Genomic DNA, 19538 nt, shown 5'->3' with positions numbered 1-19538 from the left:
AATTTTGTACAGCCCCCAACATAAAGACAAAAATGACTTAAAAATCATACAAAACAACTAAAATACATGAACGTACTACTACAAATTTTATGGAACAATACACAAAAGGACAAAACAATAGACAAAATGACTCCAGAAACACAAAGTTACTCATGAGACACAAAACAACAACAAAAATGCACAGAATGATTAAAAAAAAAAAATATAGAAAATGAGAACAAAAACACACAAAAAGACCTCAGAAACAAACCAAAAGTACACAAAAGTGTTCCAAAACACACAAAACAACAAAAATGCACAAAATGACAGAGAACTATATAAAATAACTCTAAAATATGCAAAACAACAAAAAAACAACAACACACACACAGAGATGCCTGGAAAACACCTCAAACAACAATAACATTCCTGTATTAATGCTCAGATCAGTGATAAAAAGTGCCCATCTCCACTTTTGTGTTTATAGCTCATTTCCCCTGATAAAATGAACAAAAAGAAGATAGAGAAGTCTGGTAGTACGGTATTAACACTTAAAGTGATATAATTTAGGAATTATACTTATAAAAATAAATCCATCAGACTACACTAAATTATTAATGTTTTTTGTGATTATGGTGGAAAGAAATCAGTCAAATTAATTACAATGTACTGAGATTTTGAGACATTTCTTTCAAAAGTGTGGAATGGGAGGTTTCAAAAATCATGTGACAGGACATTTTTTTTTAGAATCAATGTATTATTTTATGTTAAATCTGGCTTTACCCTGCTTTTAAGCAAAAAGATACTGAAAAACACTGCACACAAATCCAATTACAATGTTTACAGCAAGGTTAACAGTGAAATCAGATGCCTCAGCCTGAATGGGATTCCTGTCGTCCCTGACAGCAGCTGTTAGATATTCCATGGCTGTGTGAGCAACCTGCTGTTTGAGGACAAGATCATCTTTCCACTTCTTGCTTCCTTATAATTAACTGACAATCCTTCATTGTGCATGCTATGGGGTTGATAGTGTGAATATTGAGACTTCTTTGTGATAGGACTAGACACACCAATACCCGATTAACAAGAAAATATTTTTCAAATGTAGTAGTATGAATAAACAAGAGCATTCAGAGAGTGCAAACCCCCCCATAAGATCTATCTTTAAATAAGATTTTGTTAAAATCTGTTAATTACTTTTGACGTAATCCTGCAAACAGACAAATTAACACCGGCAAAAATATTACCTCCTTGGCATAGGTAATAAACGAAGAAGGAACAAACAAAGAAGTGGCCAATAAAAATAGTACATTGAAAACAGTCAACATCACAGGCGTAACTATCAACGGTGCAACCGGTGCAGTGCACTGGGGCCCCGGTGCTGTAAGGGGCCCATGAAGGAAGGAGAAAAAAAAAAAAACAGCACTGTTTTTGTGAATGGAATAGCTTGGGGCGCGTCGGTAGGGTAAAGCTTAGTGGCTGGTACGGGAGGGGGAAATGACAATTTGTAGAATCACCTGTACCTGTCAGTCATGATGAGTCACAATGACTCATTCAACATGAATAAAAAGTGCCGCTCAAAAGAGGAAGGAAAGAAACAAACACGATGAGAGTCAAGCTAAAATGACCAAGTCCTGCGTCTCCGAGTGGCCAGAAGGAGAGACTTCCCCGCCACCGCAGCCTCAGAGTTCGGATTCTGCGGACTTGGCGGTGCCCGGCACCAGTGGACCTGTTGTGGGGATTATTCGGCCCGACTAATTCAACTGTACGACCTCATTCTGCCTCTTGATGCCAAGACAAAAAGCTTTATAATAGCTGTACAATGAGCTGCTCAGTGAATACAGACTCTGTGTGTTTTGAAGTGGGATTCAAACCTGTAGCAATGCACTTGTACCCTCATATTTGTGAATTATCTGCACCTAATCTATTACATATAATCCTATATTCACCTGTTCTCTTTCACGTTGATTTGGGATAATTGAACAGAAAACAAATTTGTGAAAAATGTGGGATGCATTTAGTGAAGAAAAACAGTGACGACGGATTAAGATGGCTGTGTGTGTGTGTGTGTGTGTCTGTGTGTGTGTGTGTGTGTGTGTGTGTGTGTGTGTGTGTGTGTGTGTGTGTGTGTGTGTGTGTGTGTGTGTGTGTGTGTGTGTGTGTGTGTGTGTTTGTGTGTTTCAGGTGGGGGCAGAACTTTTCATTTTTATTTTTGCACCGGTGTCACGGACTGAGTTTATCTTCGTACTGAGATTTTCTTACAATCTCAGTACGTGACTGCTACGTACTGAGATGTACCCGTGCTGGAATTGCCATGCACAATGTCATACAGAGATTGCTGTACTGAGCAAAAAATGCTCCAAACATCCCATCAGTCGACCACCGATAAAAAAAAAAAAAAAATATGATTGTCATGATCAGATCGCTAATTTATATGAAAACAACAGCTTATTATTGTAAAGATACATTAGGTTAACTGTTGCAATCTATATTATAATCATGTTTTTTTGGAAAATAAACCATTCCTATTCGTATTGAGATTGCTGCATGAGACACGATTACTTTACTCAAGTTGTTGACTGAGATTGTCACTCACTCAGCATGGCAGAAGTGGCAAAAATCACAGTGGAACTTGCAAAAATTCATTTTCCGGTAGTGCACATGCTCATAATCGATCTCGGTATAGGTAAACTCACCAGGGCCTATCACAATCACAATGATGTTTGTTTATTTTATTTATTCAGTTTATTTCCGACATGGTGACATTCACTTTTTTTTACAATTTTTTTTTTTTTTTTTGTAGAGAGAAGCAGTTTGCTTATCAAGGTCCCGTCCCCTATTTTGTACAACGAAAATTTACATCACAGCTTGTCTCTCTGGTCAAAATTTTTATTTATTTTATTTATTTATGTTACACCACTGGTCAACACATTTATAAGAAAGCCTGTGCAGTCAGGTAAAAAAAAACAAAAAAAAAACTTAACACCAGGTTCAGCAACTTTGGCCTATTTGGACTCATCTTTAATTAAAATTGAAAACTTTAAAATGTGACATGTGAAATGTGACTATCTTACCTTTGAGGGGTTTGGGGAGGAAGTGGGCTGCTGGCTTGTTTTTCTTAACATGGTTCCCCTTCATGATTTCTCCCTCCTTGTTCAGACCGAGGTACCAGCCCCTGCCCGACTGTTGCTGCCGGTATATCATTGAGGAGTATGTCACATAGTAGTTCTCAAACACCGACTCCTTGAATTTGCACTCTGGTGTAAAGTGTTCCTGCAGGGAGAGATACACATTGTATCACAGATGTTAGACAGTAGTTCTTAGAGTCTCAAGAGCCTTTGACATCTTGTTATAAACGGAGGAGTATGAAATGTAATAGTTCATTACTTTAAAGTGGTACTTATTAACAGTACATTGCACTGCACGTCCACTGCACGGACTGGAATGAAAAGAGCGGAGAAGATGGAGCTGATGCTTGAGCTCCTGCTTTCGAAATGTCCTCCCTGGAGAAATTTCCCAATCTATTCATTCCATTTATGATGCTGAATAATGTAACACTTTATAGCATAGATAACAGTGATATGACAGATGCAGAAGACCATCAATAAAACATGTAGGCGTGATAAAGGGTTCATTCTCATTTGGTTCCTGATGTTAATTATGTATGGGGCGGTTCATTATCTTTCAGACTTTTGTCCGCCATGTTCAAGACTTTGTCGGACAAGATGTCTGGCTGCCATTTGACTTCTTCAGTTTCTGTTTTACAAAAGACTTTTAAACAAACAAACAAAAAATCAGGCTAATAGAGTTTTTACAGGTGCATCACTGGGATTTTATGCAATTGTGCATTTTGGTAAGAGAAAAATTATTGTTTGTCAACCTTCTATGTACACTCAGGTTCTTTAATTAGAGCTCTGGCAGTGAAAACATCTAAATCTATCTGGGCTCAATACTGTGGAGCAGTGTTTCTCAAATAGGGTACATGTACCCCCAGGGGTACGCGATGGCACTACAGGGGGTACATGAGAGAGAGAGAGAAAGAGGGAGAGAGAGAGACGTATAAAGACAACATAATTGCAAATTTTGTACATATATATAGTGAAACCCTATTCTTATTTGATTTCATTCTTTTGCAGAACACGACTGTTGCTATTTTTAATATTTATTCTTTTTGTGTGTACATTGTTCTATGTCACACTTGCTTTGGCAATGTAAACTTGTTTATCATGCCAATAACGCTACTTTGAAATTGAGAATGAGTAAGATATAAACGATATGGAGACTTTAAAACATGTATTTTTGGTTTAAAATGATGTTCATAATTTTAATAATGAAAGTGATATTTATTAGAACATGTACTGAAAATATAAAAATCACTCTTGATCCCGCACCATTTGGGAGTACACAGGAAATGATACACATCTATTCAGAATGCACTAGATAATATTTCTTTCCACTAATTTACAAGGTTAGATTCTTCAAAATGTGTGTTATCACTCATGCATTCCATCATTATACACAAAGGGGTTACTTTGATTCAGAAATAAGAGAAAGGGGGTACTTGAGCCAAACAAGTTTGAGAACCACTTGAGTGGAAGAGTAAACTTGCCCCACCTTTTCCATTTAGAGCCCTGCAATTCTGTGGGATTTCACCATTAGCACCACAGCAATGTGGATAAGAAGGTATATATTTCCCCTGAGGTGGGATTTTGTGAGCATGAGCATGATTGTGTTTTTGGCTGCACTTAGTGTGTGGTTGAGTTTGTGTTTGCTCAAGTTTAAGGGGCTACTTTGGCACTAAGCCTGCAAAACAAAGTCTAATCAGTTAGAAGACAATTCCCCACGAGAGAGCCTGGGTGACGCAAGACCATGACATGAGTCAACTAATGAGTCAAGCTAGTCACGAGTGAGCAGTTATGTATTGCCTCGTGGAACAGTTTCTTTCTATAAATACATAAAGTGTATATGCAGGCAAAGCCAAAACCCATAATTAACCTTAATATTATCCTCAAATATTACCAACCCATTTCTTCCCTGTGGTCAATCTGACCACAGGGATATTTGCCTCCAGAAAATGATTTTCAGATAATTGTTCAACAAGTTTTTGAGCCAGGCACTTTGTTTATTTGTTGACTACATAAATAAGCCCTTGATAATGAAACCTTGACCACAAGAGTATGAACCCCATGGGTTGTCGTGATGGAGACATTAACGTCAGCGCCACCATCAGGTCAAACTTCCAGTTTTAGTGTATCTTGAAAATCTTTCATTCAAATCTTTTTTTAAATTTGGGGTGCCCATAATTTATGCTTAATCAATAATTGTACCATCAAATTAAGTGATATGATAACAATAAACACTGAATGGGGTCAAATTGACCCCAAGAATAATAGAAGGGTTAAAGATGCACACAACTTGCATTATGGGTAAAGAGAGCACGGCACACTGGCACAGGCAGAGGAGAATGAATTCCACTCTCTGACCAAGGCAAACCTTCTTAAAAACATCATGGTTGTGAGAGTGATGTGACTCCAGGAGAGATCATTTGATTCAACTGGTTACCAGCATCTTGTTACTGTGCAGCAGCAACAATAGATGGGCAAAGATTCCAGGTTGAATAAGCGTCACGCTCCAATGGAAGCCTTTGTGTAATCTGCTGCAGCTGAAACACACTCAGTTCTTCTCCTGTAAAAGTTAAAATAGTTTTCACTTGCTGAACTTATTAATTATGACAACACTCGTCCATAACAAACTACTCAAGTAATCACAGACGGAACTAATAATATCACTAGAAGAACATACGGTAGCTAAAGAACAAGCAGCTCCTTTGAGCGTGCTAGAAAGGCATTCAAAATATTTTAATAAATAATAAAAAGTTAAGCCACTTTTTTTTTTATTTGATTATGTCATGTATGCCTTATAGATCAATGAATTAAACATAATTTACTCCGGGAAGAAAGCGCTCGAGATATTATTTTCATCTCTAGTGTAAACACATCATTCCGATATCACGGAACACACAAAGAAATACAAGAAATAATGATAGAATGTAGTAAAAACACTTCTATGCATCCGTTTACGAGACTCCACATACCACAATGTTTTTACTGTTTGTTCGTTTGTTTTATTAAGATCCCATTAGCTATACGGCAAAAGCAGTCGCTATTATACCCGGTGGAGATGGAAACAAACTTCCAAGCAGCAATTCAACTTTTTTTCCTTCTTTTTGTTCGTTTTATTGATCCAAGAGGCAAAAACTATGACATATCTAATGAAGAATCATTGTGGGAAGCAGCTTTAAGCCATGAAATCTTTCTCAAATCCAAACAAGATCATTTAATGAGCTAAAATGGATGTTTTTTTTTTGTTTTCCCCCCTCTTTACTGCACACTGTGGTCACATCTCAAATAGCTCAATTCTGTCCGTACATTAGTGGTGCACCACATACTGGTGCACTCACTTTCATATTGCATGAGCTATAGAGGTGTGTCAACATGCAAAAAGTGCTACTGATCATGATGATCAAGTAAGATAAATGTTCATGTTTGACTTTTAAAGCAAGGCCTCCTCACACAAAGGCATTCACTCTGTTTCTATTTTACTCCCAGGTAACGATTAAATCGAATTTTCCGTGACGACTTTTCATCTTAAGCTTATATAATCAGCAACGTATGTTACCTTTACGTGACGACTGAAAGATTTATCTTTATGTACGACTACATCTTGGTGATGGCAGGTGACAGGGGCCTGAGGGAACTTTCCTGCTGGTCTTGTCACATATGGTTAATCTTCCAGAGGCTTAATGTCAAGAGGATTTCAGTCACCTTTACTGCAGATAGTGCTAGCCCTTCACTGGCCCTGCATGTCATGTCATTAACAGGCTTGGATTTTACTAAAGAAGAAAAAACAGAGAACAAATTCTTTTTTTCTGTCATCTAAATTAGATTTTCTCGTCTTTGCATTCACAATCTCTCAATATTTAATTCATAATCTATTACCTGAGCTAGTGCTGTGCAATATGGAAAAAATTTAATTATCACAATATAGGTAGATTTATATCCTAATAACGATATTCATCCCGATATAGTAGTTCTTCCTTAAGATTTCATGAAATAATTTGGAAAAAATGCTATTCACTCTATATTTATAACCAAATAAATATGTGTTTGAAGGTTGGACTGGGGTTGGGGTGATTAACTTAAAAAAACCTTTTTAATATTGACGTTCATTTTTAGTCTTAAAATTAAAATGAACGTTTTGCAACATCAAATTACTCCAAAATAATGGATGCACACAATTGGGGTATGTGGAAGTCGTCGACAAAGTTTCAGGTCAAACAGACACTGCGTCGGGGAAATATTCACTCCACAAACACACACACACGCACGCACGCAGAACTTTCTTGATATTAGAGATTTAAAGGGTTTCTATAAATACATTGGAAACATGACCTTTTCCTATTTCTCAGTACCTTTAATATTTTTCCAAATATTGTTTCAAAAGTTGTGACAAAGGCTACTAATTTTTTTTTAAATATATAGAAATTCTTTATTATTTTCTATAACTTTGCATAGATTGGTCACTTTCCAAAAAAAAAAAAAAAACACCTGCTTTTCAATTCTAAAATACAGAAAAAAGCCGAATCACAACAATTCACCAATATATAGTTAATTTCCATCACAACATAAAGGTCTAGTAATATCAGAGAATATTACAGAGTATCAGTGTTTGTGTAAATAAACTGACTTTTGCTACATATACTATTGGCAGATGTGTTATGATTAGCAATATAAATGATAGGGGGTTATATTGTATGGTAAATATCACACTATGATATACAGTATATTGTTATATTGCACAGCATTAACTTGAGCAATTTCCTCCTTGTGTAGCCTACATCCGTGTATTATCTGTGTCCTGCTTTATGGCGTGTTAGTCCTGATTAAAATCAGCAGCCTTATACAGATAGAGCAGCAGTAATATCAGCTCTGCATGAACAGTTTGAAACAAACCAGGCACTCTCGTTTTCTAATAATGAGCCTATACTTTTGCTATTTTCCTGGTTGCCCCTGTCCAGGGAAACGACAATAACCGATGATAAATAGACACATCCTAATAGATACAGAATGTATAGACTGGAGCAGCTGTCGAGAATTTGGCCAAACGGACATGCGGTACCAGGAGATCCCAGACTGTGATCGACAGAAACGTTAGGATTGCTTTATATTGACTCCACTTTAATATTCTTTAGTCAATAGGCAGTCTTTTGTTCACTGAATCCAATCCACCCATTTAAAAAAAAAAAAAAAAAAAAGTCCCATCACTTTAATCACGACTCCAGTGCCAGATGGACGAAGGGGAAATCACTTTAGAAACAGAAAGCAGGACACTAGCTGCATAGAAATGATATCTGCTGTGTCACATCCCTTCCCCCCAATGTTTCTCTGCAGCTTGTTTAGCATAATGGACTTTTAATGATCTCATTACACTACACGAGTTTTTCCTTCAAACACTGTATGCTACTGTGTGACAAGTCTTAAAAAGCACACAGCTTGCAACCATTCACTCAAAAGTTGTTTTCTCTTACATAATTGTGAGAAGATGCTTTTCAGGGCTGGTGTTGTCACGTCAGACCCCAGGCTGAGGTAAATGACATAACAGCACACATTCATCCAGCAGACACTCATTAAATGCTAGATTCATATGAGCTTTAGATGTCACATCTGCTTCAGATAGTATTACTTTGTAATGTTCATCTGGCTGCATTTTATTCATGTTAATATACTTTTGACTGTGCAATGTTTAATAAACTGTGCAATGTTTAATAAATATTGAAATGTTAAACAAGAGATGGTTTGAGATCCTTATGGTATGAATAGTAGCATTGATCCAGTAATGTTATATAACTATTACCTGAAAAATTCATTGTTAGATTAATCAAAAAATGTATTGAAAAAAAAAATCATTAGATTCATCGTTTAATGAAATAATGTAGTTTTAGTATTCCCTTCTTACGGAATAGTATTAGGGCCACAGAAGAAAAAAAAATTGCAGGCTGAAAAAAAAAGTCAAAAATCAATGTAGGCATTTTTTAGGGCTACTAAAAAAAAAACAAAATATCTGAGGTAAAAAAAAATAATTCATGCACTTCAAGAAAAAAGTCGAAAACCGTTTTTTTTCCCATTATGCTGACTGCTTGTGCAAAATGAGGAACTGGTTAAACTATAATTACGGATGACTGTTACTTCAAAGTGCAAAAACTGCGACTCTGCTTCAGTGCTTCCTCATTAGTATGATGGTCAGTATCCCAGCCTGTCACCGGGAGACCGGGGTTAAATTCCCCGATGGGGGGATTACGTCATTATTTGTCCTGTGTTTTTTTCTAAATTTACAGAACATGTCATTTGTTTGGATTACCTTTCCAGGAACTAACAGTGTTTTAGTCTGATTCAGTCTGCCTTGTTAATTATATTTTTGCAAATGCAATTTAAAAATCTGCAAAACGGTGACTTGTACCTGAAACCCGACTGTATAAAAATGGAGAAGATTTAGGATGTCCATTAGTGTCCTGGTTTACAAAATCCTTAATGGATACGATAATGGTAAGAATAGTTTAACCAGTTCCTCAAACAGGCATTTTGTACAAACAGTCAGCATCATGACTTTTTTCTTCAGTGGCCCTAAAAAAATCTCGCCATTGATTATCGTCTTTTTTTTTTTTTTTATAAAGTGCATGAGGTTTTTTTTTTTTTTAGCTTTCAAATTTTTTTCTTCTCTGGCCCTAATACTCTTCTGTAACTCCTTCATTCTTCTTCTTCTTCATTTATATATTGAAGCCTTTGCATACTTATAGAACTTTAGCATGTACAGAATTATTAACTCACGCAACTGATGTTTTTTTTTCATCGTCACAAAATTACAATAAAAAAAAGAAGAAAAACATGACATTTTGAAGAATTAAATATTTGTAATCAAAAGCAAATGGAAGTGATGTTGCTGATGTTTATCTACAATCGTTTTCAAATGTACAACTCCTATTCAACCTTATCTGCATTTTACCACTGTAAATAAATGACAAATATAATTTACCATTTAAAAAACAACCCATTCACACTTAGATTCACACAATGGATGTGTGTCAGAGCTGCTGCTGTGTTCAGTAGGTTTTGTGACTGTAATTACAGCTCAGTGATGTTCCTAATCCAATCACCAGAGGAAACAAGACCGTAATGGATTTAAGATTCTCGTTATTTTTTTTAAATTCGATAAATATCCTTTTTTCATTGCTATAATGCAACAAGCCGATTCAGTAACTATGTTACACTGAAACAAAAATTACAAATATGCTGGTTAAATTGAAGCTACGAGTTGTTCCCATTGCTTTGTTTACATCTCAATGATTTTTGAAAGGCTCATTCATTCCGCGTCGCTTGTTCCTATTCAGGATAACGAGGATAAAGATGATAATAGGTAATGAAAATAAATCCATCTTCTCAGTGCTTAAAGATCCTATATCATACAAATCAACTTTTTTGAGTTTTTAACCTTGTTACAATGTTAATTCCTTATCAAAAACACCCATAAAGTATTATTAGGCTTCCTTCCTGCATCTCTGAGAAATCCTCAATAATCCTGTTCTCTGAGCTGCTTCTCTGCCCTCTTCTGAAAAACGAGTGGCTCATATTCTAGTGACGTCACTAACATTATGAACCGCCCCCTCCAGGAAGTGCCTGCTGCTGATGCCGCACCTCCATGGTAAACATTGCAGTGTAGGCACCCAGGGAGCAGACATCGCATCCCCTTGACTTGATCTGACGTGTTTGTGACCCAATGTGACGCAAGGGTTGAGGTGATAAACAAATGATTATCACCTTAAATGCACTATTCCTGTATTTAATAAAGATGAGGAGGAGAAAGTGAATTAGCAGCTTAACACTCCGGTGAGTGTTTGAAGTCATGCAGGAGCCTCACAGGCAACTCAGTGTATAGACACGCCCACTCATGAATATGCATAAGCAGGCAGCAAACAGCCCATTGGTCAGAAAGTCACTTTTCAGAGGCTAAAACTCTGGAAAACAGGCGAGTTTGGAAAAATAAACCTCAGATACTATGTTGTTGGGGTTCTTAGAACAAATGGAGATGGGTAAAAAAATGCATAACATGGGACCTTTAAGTCTTCTAAAAAGTTCAAATGGAATCAAAAAGCATATTTTATTTTAGCTGAAGGTTAAAACACAGAGTAATTATGAAGTGTTTAAGCTAGAAATGCCAACACAATAAGACCCGCCCACATCTATCTTTGAGCACTCACCCATCCACAGCCACACCCACACCCACCCACACCCACCCACCCCCCCACACACACAATAGTATTTAATGACACAGTTCATTGGAGAGAAACCATACAGCAGTGGTTATTTACCAAAGGCAGTGTTTGTTATAAAGCTAGAAAAGGCATAGCAGTGAGTCAACAATGTGTGGAACATAAATGCAAACACAAACCGGCAGGCTCAGTGATTTACAGGCTTTATATGGTAGATGCATGTCTGTAGATTACATTTAATTAAAATCCTTTTCCCTGAGGGCTACTTTAAAAAAAAAAAAAAAAGCAAGAGCTGTACCATATCTGTACAAAGTTTCTTTAATTATAGTCAACTTTAATTATTAAGCAATTTTGTTCTACAAGCGTTAACAAAGTGCTTAACATTATCAGTTATATTCACTCAAGCATACACTGCAATAGAAACAGAACGACAAGACACTAATCTTCCATTAGGAGCCACTTAGGGCAGAGGTCCTCAACCAGCGGGCTGCGGCCCATTTGGTGCTGGGCCTCAGAGAAAACATAAAGTCATATCAGTAAATATGAGATATATATCATTATTTTTCGAGATTGTTCGAGGTTTTGTTACACAGCTACGCGTAATTTTGTGTAAAATGTAATTAAAGGTTTCACAAATAATGTTTTTGGGCAATATTGTGTATTTTCAAAGTATTTTCCCTGGTGGTTGAGGGTCATTGTGGCTAAGATTTCAGTGTAACATCTGAAGCATAAAAAAAATAGAAAATTAACATAAGTTGACTTTATCAACCTTTTTTGTCTTGTTTGGTATGCTATTGGGAAGTTTAATAGCCAGTAAATTCATCTAAAGAGGGAAAGATGATGAAAGAGAAACAAAACAGAAAATGTTTATTCAGGAAATGTTTATCCTGAAACAAAATTTGGGAAACTTTGAAATGAAAAATTGGAGGCCCCATGTTAGGGACCACTAGGTTAGAAATTAGAATTATGGTTTAATGTCTTGCCCAATGATACGGAAGCGCATTGCATTCACTTTAATATATATATATACATTTTCTGAATAACTACATTTTTTGTTTTGGTTTTTTTTCTGTTTTTCTGAGTAATTTTTTTCTCAACAACAAAAACAAAAAAGTTGTCCGGAAAACAGAAAAAAATTAGCATGACAGAGAAAAAAATACTCAAAAAAACAAAAGAAAAAAATTGTCCAAAAAACATGATGAAGGCCCGAAAAACAAACCAAAAAAATTAATTAGTCAGAAAAAACTGTTTAGTTAGTTTTTTTCTTCAAGTGAAGGCAATACGCTTCCATACAATGACAATTATTAAACACATTGAAAGGAGAAAAAAAATGTTTTTGAATAGATGCATCTGAGCTAAAGTTGCTAAAAATAGGCTGATTGGGCAATGCATGTAGAATAAATGTAAAAAAATGTTTTTTCTTCATTTTCTTTCTCCTGTTTTTCAAACAGAAATGTTTTGTTACTTTACCTGCACATGCTGTCAAAGGTCAACACTACAAGAAGCGCAATCTTTTTAAAACAGCAATGCATGTTTTGTTATTGCAATTAAATACATTAATTTATTTTATTGCATAATTGTGACCATCACCAGCCCTCCCTAAGAAATGGTAAGAAATACTTTATGAAAGGGATGATATAAAAAAAAAAAGAGGGTATTTTTTCTATACAACAAAAACAAAAAAGTTGTCCTGAAAACAGAAAAAAAATTACTCCAAAAAACAGAAGAAAAAAATGTGGTCCAAAAAACATGAAAAAATAGCCCGAAAAACTAAATAAAAAGATAAATTATTCAGAAAACTGGATTTTATGCACTTGAAATCAACAGATATCAACTTTCCTATTGCAATATAATTGAATGGCTTGTCTTTAATTTGGAAAAATACAAACCAAATTATTTCATAAAAAAACTGCAACATCTATCACACAGATAGATTATCATGTTAACAGTAGCGAGAGATACAGATTTATTTGACTAAATGTGTGATCTTTAGCGCAGGGGTTCTCAACTCGTCTCACCCTGGGACCCACATTTTGCCTCGGTCATCAAATTGCGACCCACTTTTTTTTTTTTTTTTTAGAATTCAAATAACAAAATTTATTTTTTTTTAAAGATAGCTGTTGAAAACACGCATATATAATCTTTTTAAAAACATAAATCTATATATTTTGCTGCGCAACATGCCTGGTAAAAGAAAAGTTCCTTTCAAAATAAAAGACAAGTCCAACATGACAGACATTAAGTATTATTATTATTATTATTTTTTTTTTTGCCAGCTTTCCACGACTCACCCAGTACAGGCCCCCGACCCACTTTTGGGTCCCGACCCACCAGTTGAGAATAGCTGCTTTAGAGCGTGTTTAACCATCAGAGCAATGTAAGAAAGGTCTAGAAACATTAGCTCCATCCTAAAAAAAATATATCTGTTCCCCGCTTCCCTGAAATGTGCACTTAACTCCCGCTGTCAATGTGCAGGCTAGACCTAAGTGTGACTCACTAATTCAGAAATGACCCACCAGGAAATTAATAACACCTCTTCAATGACACCTCTGAAATATGTGCACACACTTACTCACACATTTTTAAGACATGTCAAAAGTCTCCAGTTATTTGGCGAGAAACGGGTCTGTTGTGGTGAGTGTGAGAGACTGAAGTGAAAACATTATCGAGCACACTGCTGTTCCACTGAGGAACATGCAGGCCACGGTTTGGTTGAAAGTGAGGGTGAAAATAGGAAAACAGATAGTAAAATAAAATACAAAATAATTGGCTTTTCCTCTCCCACACAGCGATGCTGAAAGATGAATATATTTTTACTGGTTGCATTCTGCTTCAACCCACACATGTGCACTCACTTCTCACACACACTGTCCGTTTGTTGGTAGATACTCAACAACAGCACACAACTACATACATATATGAGACATTTTAGTTGCTCACACTAATAATTTAACATATTTTTTTTCTATTTGAGAATAGAGATTTAATTATACGTGTAGTAATTATTAGAAATACAAAAAAAAAAACAATCATTACCAAGAGTCAGAACAACATAGATATTTGTTTTTTGTTATTCTTATCATTAATTTATATTGAACACAAGCAATGCAACAGTTCTCATATTACAAACAATCTACATATGTTCTCAAAGTATAGAGCTGAGGAAGAGCGATAAGATCAAACATGGTTTATTGTCGTCAAAGATTTTGTGGAACTATGCATGTCTATCAGCCTTGTAATATATAATAATTGATCTATGTAATAATGAAAATGTCAGGAACGTAAAAGTTTGAAAACTGAATGAAAAATGGGGGTGGGAGATAATTAGGGCTACTTCATCCCACTCCCTTTCAAGCAGAGTATTTATGTTTATCTACAGTATTGATGGTGATACATATCATGTATGATAGCCACATAAGCTACAAATGTAAACATGTATTTCCACATACTATGAAAGCTTTTCTGTTTGTATTAAATTGCTCGAAACAAATACATAAATAATATCTAGACTGTATTCAATACTCATGTTAGCAAACATTTATCGTATCCGATCATGATTCAGTGATGCATTGAGCACGTGCACGCTCATGCAGAACAGATCAGATCCTCAGCTCTTTAATTCTCCACCCAGACTACGTCATCTGTTGATTGGGATTCTCCCCCTAATGCTGACCCCTCATTGGCTGCCTCTATGTGCAGCTTTAAGGCAGCACTTAACCACGGCAGCGATCCCAGCATGACAGGCACTAATAGACAGCAAGCTTAACATTCACTTCAATTCAAGATCTAATTTAGCTGAAATAGAAAGAACACCCCCCACCACCTCCCACCACCCACTTCCATCTTCCAATTTAACACACCACATTATGTACTGTATCCCTGACAGCAATGATGTAGCCTACCATAGTTTTCATCCATTGCTTTTCACTCCAGTTTTATCCACTATTCATACTCATTAAATACAGTACATATTCAGCTCGTGTAAGAGGCAAGGTTGGTTTTCTGTGACTGTTATTGTCATGGTTTTAGTCTTTTTGCTGTTGTACTTGATCATATTTTGTACTAGCAGATACTTTTAACACGTCTGGATCTGTAATTGAAAATTCTGTGCACTCGGGACCTGCTCCAGATCACTCTGCTCGACAGGAATGACCAGGAGAGACACCAGCGCAGGAGACTGAGAGGATAATATAGTGATTCAGAGCAGGGAAATTCCACCGGAGTCGCAATCAATCACAGATCTAATAAAATGCTCTTGTACACGCTCACAATTCAATTCAATTTCAATTCAACTTTATTTATATAACGCAAATTACAACAAAGTCATCTCAAAGCTCTTAACAAAATATAAAGTCCATAGTATGAAAGAAATAATAAAACAAGATCCACAAGAAGGTGGTAAGATGGTGCTGACCACGCCTTCCCCAGGTGCCAACCCAGTCTCATCCATGCTTATCCACTGTGCAATGCGTACACGCAATGAAATTTGTACCCTTCATTTGCCCAGTGTTTTCTATGAGGCATACGTCAGGTCACGTGACCACCTCGTCAACCCGTTTCAGAAAGGAAATTCATGGCGGACATTCATTCAAATGTCACTAGAAAATGTGATATATTAAGAGAGTTTGTGGCTTTAGCTTAGTTTTGATTACATTTCTAGTGAGAAATGTAGCCTTAACTTTCATAGTATCGATTTGGTTGATCAGAATCAGAATCAGAATCAGAATCAGAATCAGAATCACAATCAGAATCAGAATGCTTTACTTGCCAGGTACAGTTTAGAACAATACTAGGAATTTGACTTGGTAGTTGCAGCAAAAGAATACACATCAACAGCCATTTGTGGCGCCCACGATCCAAAACACATTGTTCATTTCGACGTACATTCATCCATATTTATCTGTTGCTAAGGACGCTGAGCATGTACCGGAAGTGATGTTGAATTACGGACCTGTTTAATATTTAAAACCATACTGATTATGTGAATTATTTATTTATTATCATCATTATTATTCTTTATATTAATTTACATTTCAATATGTTTCCACACCTCCAGGCTAAAGTGTAAATAAAGACTGTTTGAAAACTTGTCATAATGTCATCTAAAACGTAATGTGCCTTCACCTAAAAACAAGAACTAAACAACATCTTTTTTTTCTTTTTAAAAGAATATATTATAAAAAAATATTATTCTAAAAAGAAAAAAAGATCTTGTTTAGTCTACATTTCCTTGTTACCCGTGTACTTTCTGACAAGACAAAAACATGATGACACATTCTTAAAAATAAATACCACAAATAAAATATAGCAAGCTCTAGTATTTATTCTCTCATTAAACTTTTGTTCACGCCCCATCTGCACAAGTGAAATAATAAAAAAGAAGGATCAAATACCTTCAAGTTATTATAGCCTCGCCCTCGTCCCATTATCACCTTAATCAAATAATAATAGGTCATTTGTCTACATTTGTTGTAGGAAAAAGGTCTTGAGAACATTTGTCTTGTTGTTCCCGGAAATGCTATCAGTGCTAACACACAGAGAACAAATCTTTAGTAATTTCACTATAAAAGCTGTCTGTCAACAGCCAAAGTGTGTGTGTGTGTGTGTGTGTGTGTGTGTGTGTGTGCGTGCGTGTGTGTGTGGGTCCGCCCTCTGGCTACGTGTCTAACAGCTTGTCAGGATTCTCAGTGACGCCTGTGACACAAAGCCGTGGTAAATGCAGACACGACAACACTGTTCACTACCTGAGCGCATATTCACATATAATACACATTATTATTATTCAATAATTATCTATTCAACCTGTGTGTAACATGTAACACCTGTTTGCAATAGGACACTTACTGATGTGTACAGATAGCCCTCACTGTTCATAGCCAGATAGAGTTTGGTCTGCACACCCTGGATCGCCACCACTCGCAGGCCAACTGGAATAAGGTTGAACATGGCTGGAAACACAAAAACAGGAGAGAATGAAATGAGCAAATTTACAAACATTATTTCTCTTTAAAACACTGTTTTTTTCAAATTACAGACAAATAGAGTAGTAAATACATTACTCTAAAGTAGGAGTGTGACGATATCTCGATACGGCGATAGATCGTGCTATTTTTTTCGCACAATTGATTATCGATATGCTCGCTCTAAGTATCGTTTTTTTTTTTTTTAAACCTTTTCTGCTTTTTCACTAAAATGTGCAGGTACGTCTTCACAGAAATGTTGTCACTGTTTGTTGAAGGAACCAATATATTGTTTACTGGAATATTGCACTATAATGGTGTCACTGGTAAGAAAAACCCTATTTTTTGTTTACAGAAATCACTATTGGAGATACTTATTCATTTACATTGGTATATTGACACTTATTTACAAAAATGTTGCACTAAAATAGTGTCACTGTTCATAGGACAATTTTTCAATTTATTGTCTTTCAGATATAAAATAAAAATTGTATTTTTTCACTTCATCTTTTTTTTTTCTTGCTTTGTCATTATTATCGTAGATCATCGTAGATTGATTTCTGACCAATATATCGATAATCGCAGCATCGTCATTTTGTGAGATAATTGTTATTGTGAGCTGTGTATCGCGTATCGTATCGTATCGTGAGGTACCCAGAGGTTCCCACCCCTACTCTGAAGTGGACAAAGCAGGGTTCCTTTTTCCATCTTTTCACCAATATTTGCACAAGTACCAAAATACAAGTACAAAAATAGCCCATGTATGTCCTTCTAGCTGTGATGAAACCTTGTTTCGCTGCCTTCATATCAGGGTTGTGAATTCTGCGTGATGCGAGCAAGACGTGAGGATAAAAAAATCCCGTGGCTTCCCAGCTGCTCAGTAAGGTGCATCTCCACCTCATTAAAGTGTGTGTGTGTGCTGCTTGCACGTGTTTATGTGTAACGCGAGTGTGCACTGACCGACAGCAGAAGAAAATAAAGTAGGCAAGTGAGCAAAATCTGACGGTTTTATAAGAAATAGTCCTTCTTGTAAGTTTCAGCAGTCAAAAAAGATGTTTTTAAATTAATAATGCTTGACACAAAAACAGTAAAGTTAAACATAATCACACTATTTCCCAATAATAAATATCATTTTTGCCATCACGTTATTGTGCCCAATTTAAAACAAAGGCAATTTGAACACTGGTGTCTCATTTTAATTATTTTATATCCATATTGTCTACAAAGATCTTTAGGTAAAGCCCAATTTGGAGGATTCAGTAGACCTGCTTTTATTTGCTGACATTGCCTGCACACTGCAGGCCTGTTTTGCTCTTTTCTTTATTGTAAACAATGGCTACAGGAATGAATAATATATTCCCTTTCAGAGTGAAAAGGCCAGCTTATTCATGGTTTATGGAAAAGGCAATTCACTTACTCTTTCACCCACAGGCTTCCTTTACCTACTGCGACAAGTTTTACATTTTAAAAATTATTTTTTCTTTTTGTTTATTATTATTATTTCTGTATGTTGTTTGGAAATAGCAGGATCGTTATGTAATAAAGGTTTTTTTGCAACGTTCACTCAGTCATGTCCGTCTGTCCTCAGCTGTCATATGGTAGTGTAAGGAATAGTAAAAGCAAACTACCTCAAACATTAACCACTGAAGCTGTTTTATATTTCAAATAAATTTAAATAGTTTAAAAATAGCAGTGTAAAATCTTTGCTTTGAATTATGTTTCAAACAATAAAACTATGATATTTCGATAAATGTAATAGAAGTTTTCTTTGAACGAATACGTGAGAAATTATGATTTTTCCCATCTCACTCATCTCAGTCTGAGTCGCATGTTTTCCGTGCTGCATCCCCGACCACTACGTGCACGTCCTGCAGACCACTTCAGATCAGGAAAATTACCAGCCAGTGCACTGATGGTGATTTTCAAGAGGGAGAAACTCAATTATGTTGCTGCTCCTGGAAACACCTGAGCGCACTGAAGAGGATGGCGAGGCCGCCACCCACTTACAAGACCTTTTCTGGTACTCAGAGGCAGAGGGAATAAGACAAGTGAGGAGACTTGGAGGAAAGTTTCTGTTATTGCTTCTTTATTTTTTTCCCGTCTTATAAGTGAGGATCAAGAAAAACTCAAAGTGGCAAAACACCAGTATTTAGGTGTTATGTTGTCTAGAAGGGACGAGCTCACAATTAAAATCGTCCATAAGCTTATAAGAAAGTTGTCACGACAACAGGTTACAAACTTGGGTTTATGTTTATCTTCAAGCTTGTTTACAAATG

At 36.1% G+C, this 19538-nt stretch overlaps 1 protein-coding gene across 4 annotated transcripts in view; it reads right to left on the bottom strand.

Moving 5' to 3' along the window:
* fgf13a (fibroblast growth factor 13a) overlaps nucleotides 1-19538 on the bottom strand; it is a 113388-nt gene that overhangs the window by 4709 nt on the left and 89141 nt on the right. For all 4 annotated transcript variants that reach the window (XM_028459459.1, XM_028459460.1, XM_028459462.1 and 1 more), the window contains 2 exons: nucleotides 17147-17250; nucleotides 3054-3252 (listed from right to left, as the gene is read on the bottom strand). In XM_028459459.1, the coding sequence (XP_028315260.1) occupies nucleotides 3054-3252; nucleotides 17147-17250 (303 nt within the window). The remainder of the gene's footprint in view (nucleotides 1-3053; nucleotides 3253-17146; nucleotides 17251-19538) is intronic.

This window comes from Gouania willdenowi, chromosome 10 (assembly GCF_900634775.1).
Source record: "Gouania willdenowi chromosome 10, fGouWil2.1, whole genome shotgun sequence".
NCBI lineage: Eukaryota > Metazoa > Chordata > Actinopteri > Blenniiformes > Gobiesocidae > Gouania > Gouania willdenowi.
The sequence above is the reverse complement of the archived record's forward strand: the minus strand, read 5'-3'. Positions and strand labels throughout refer to the sequence as shown.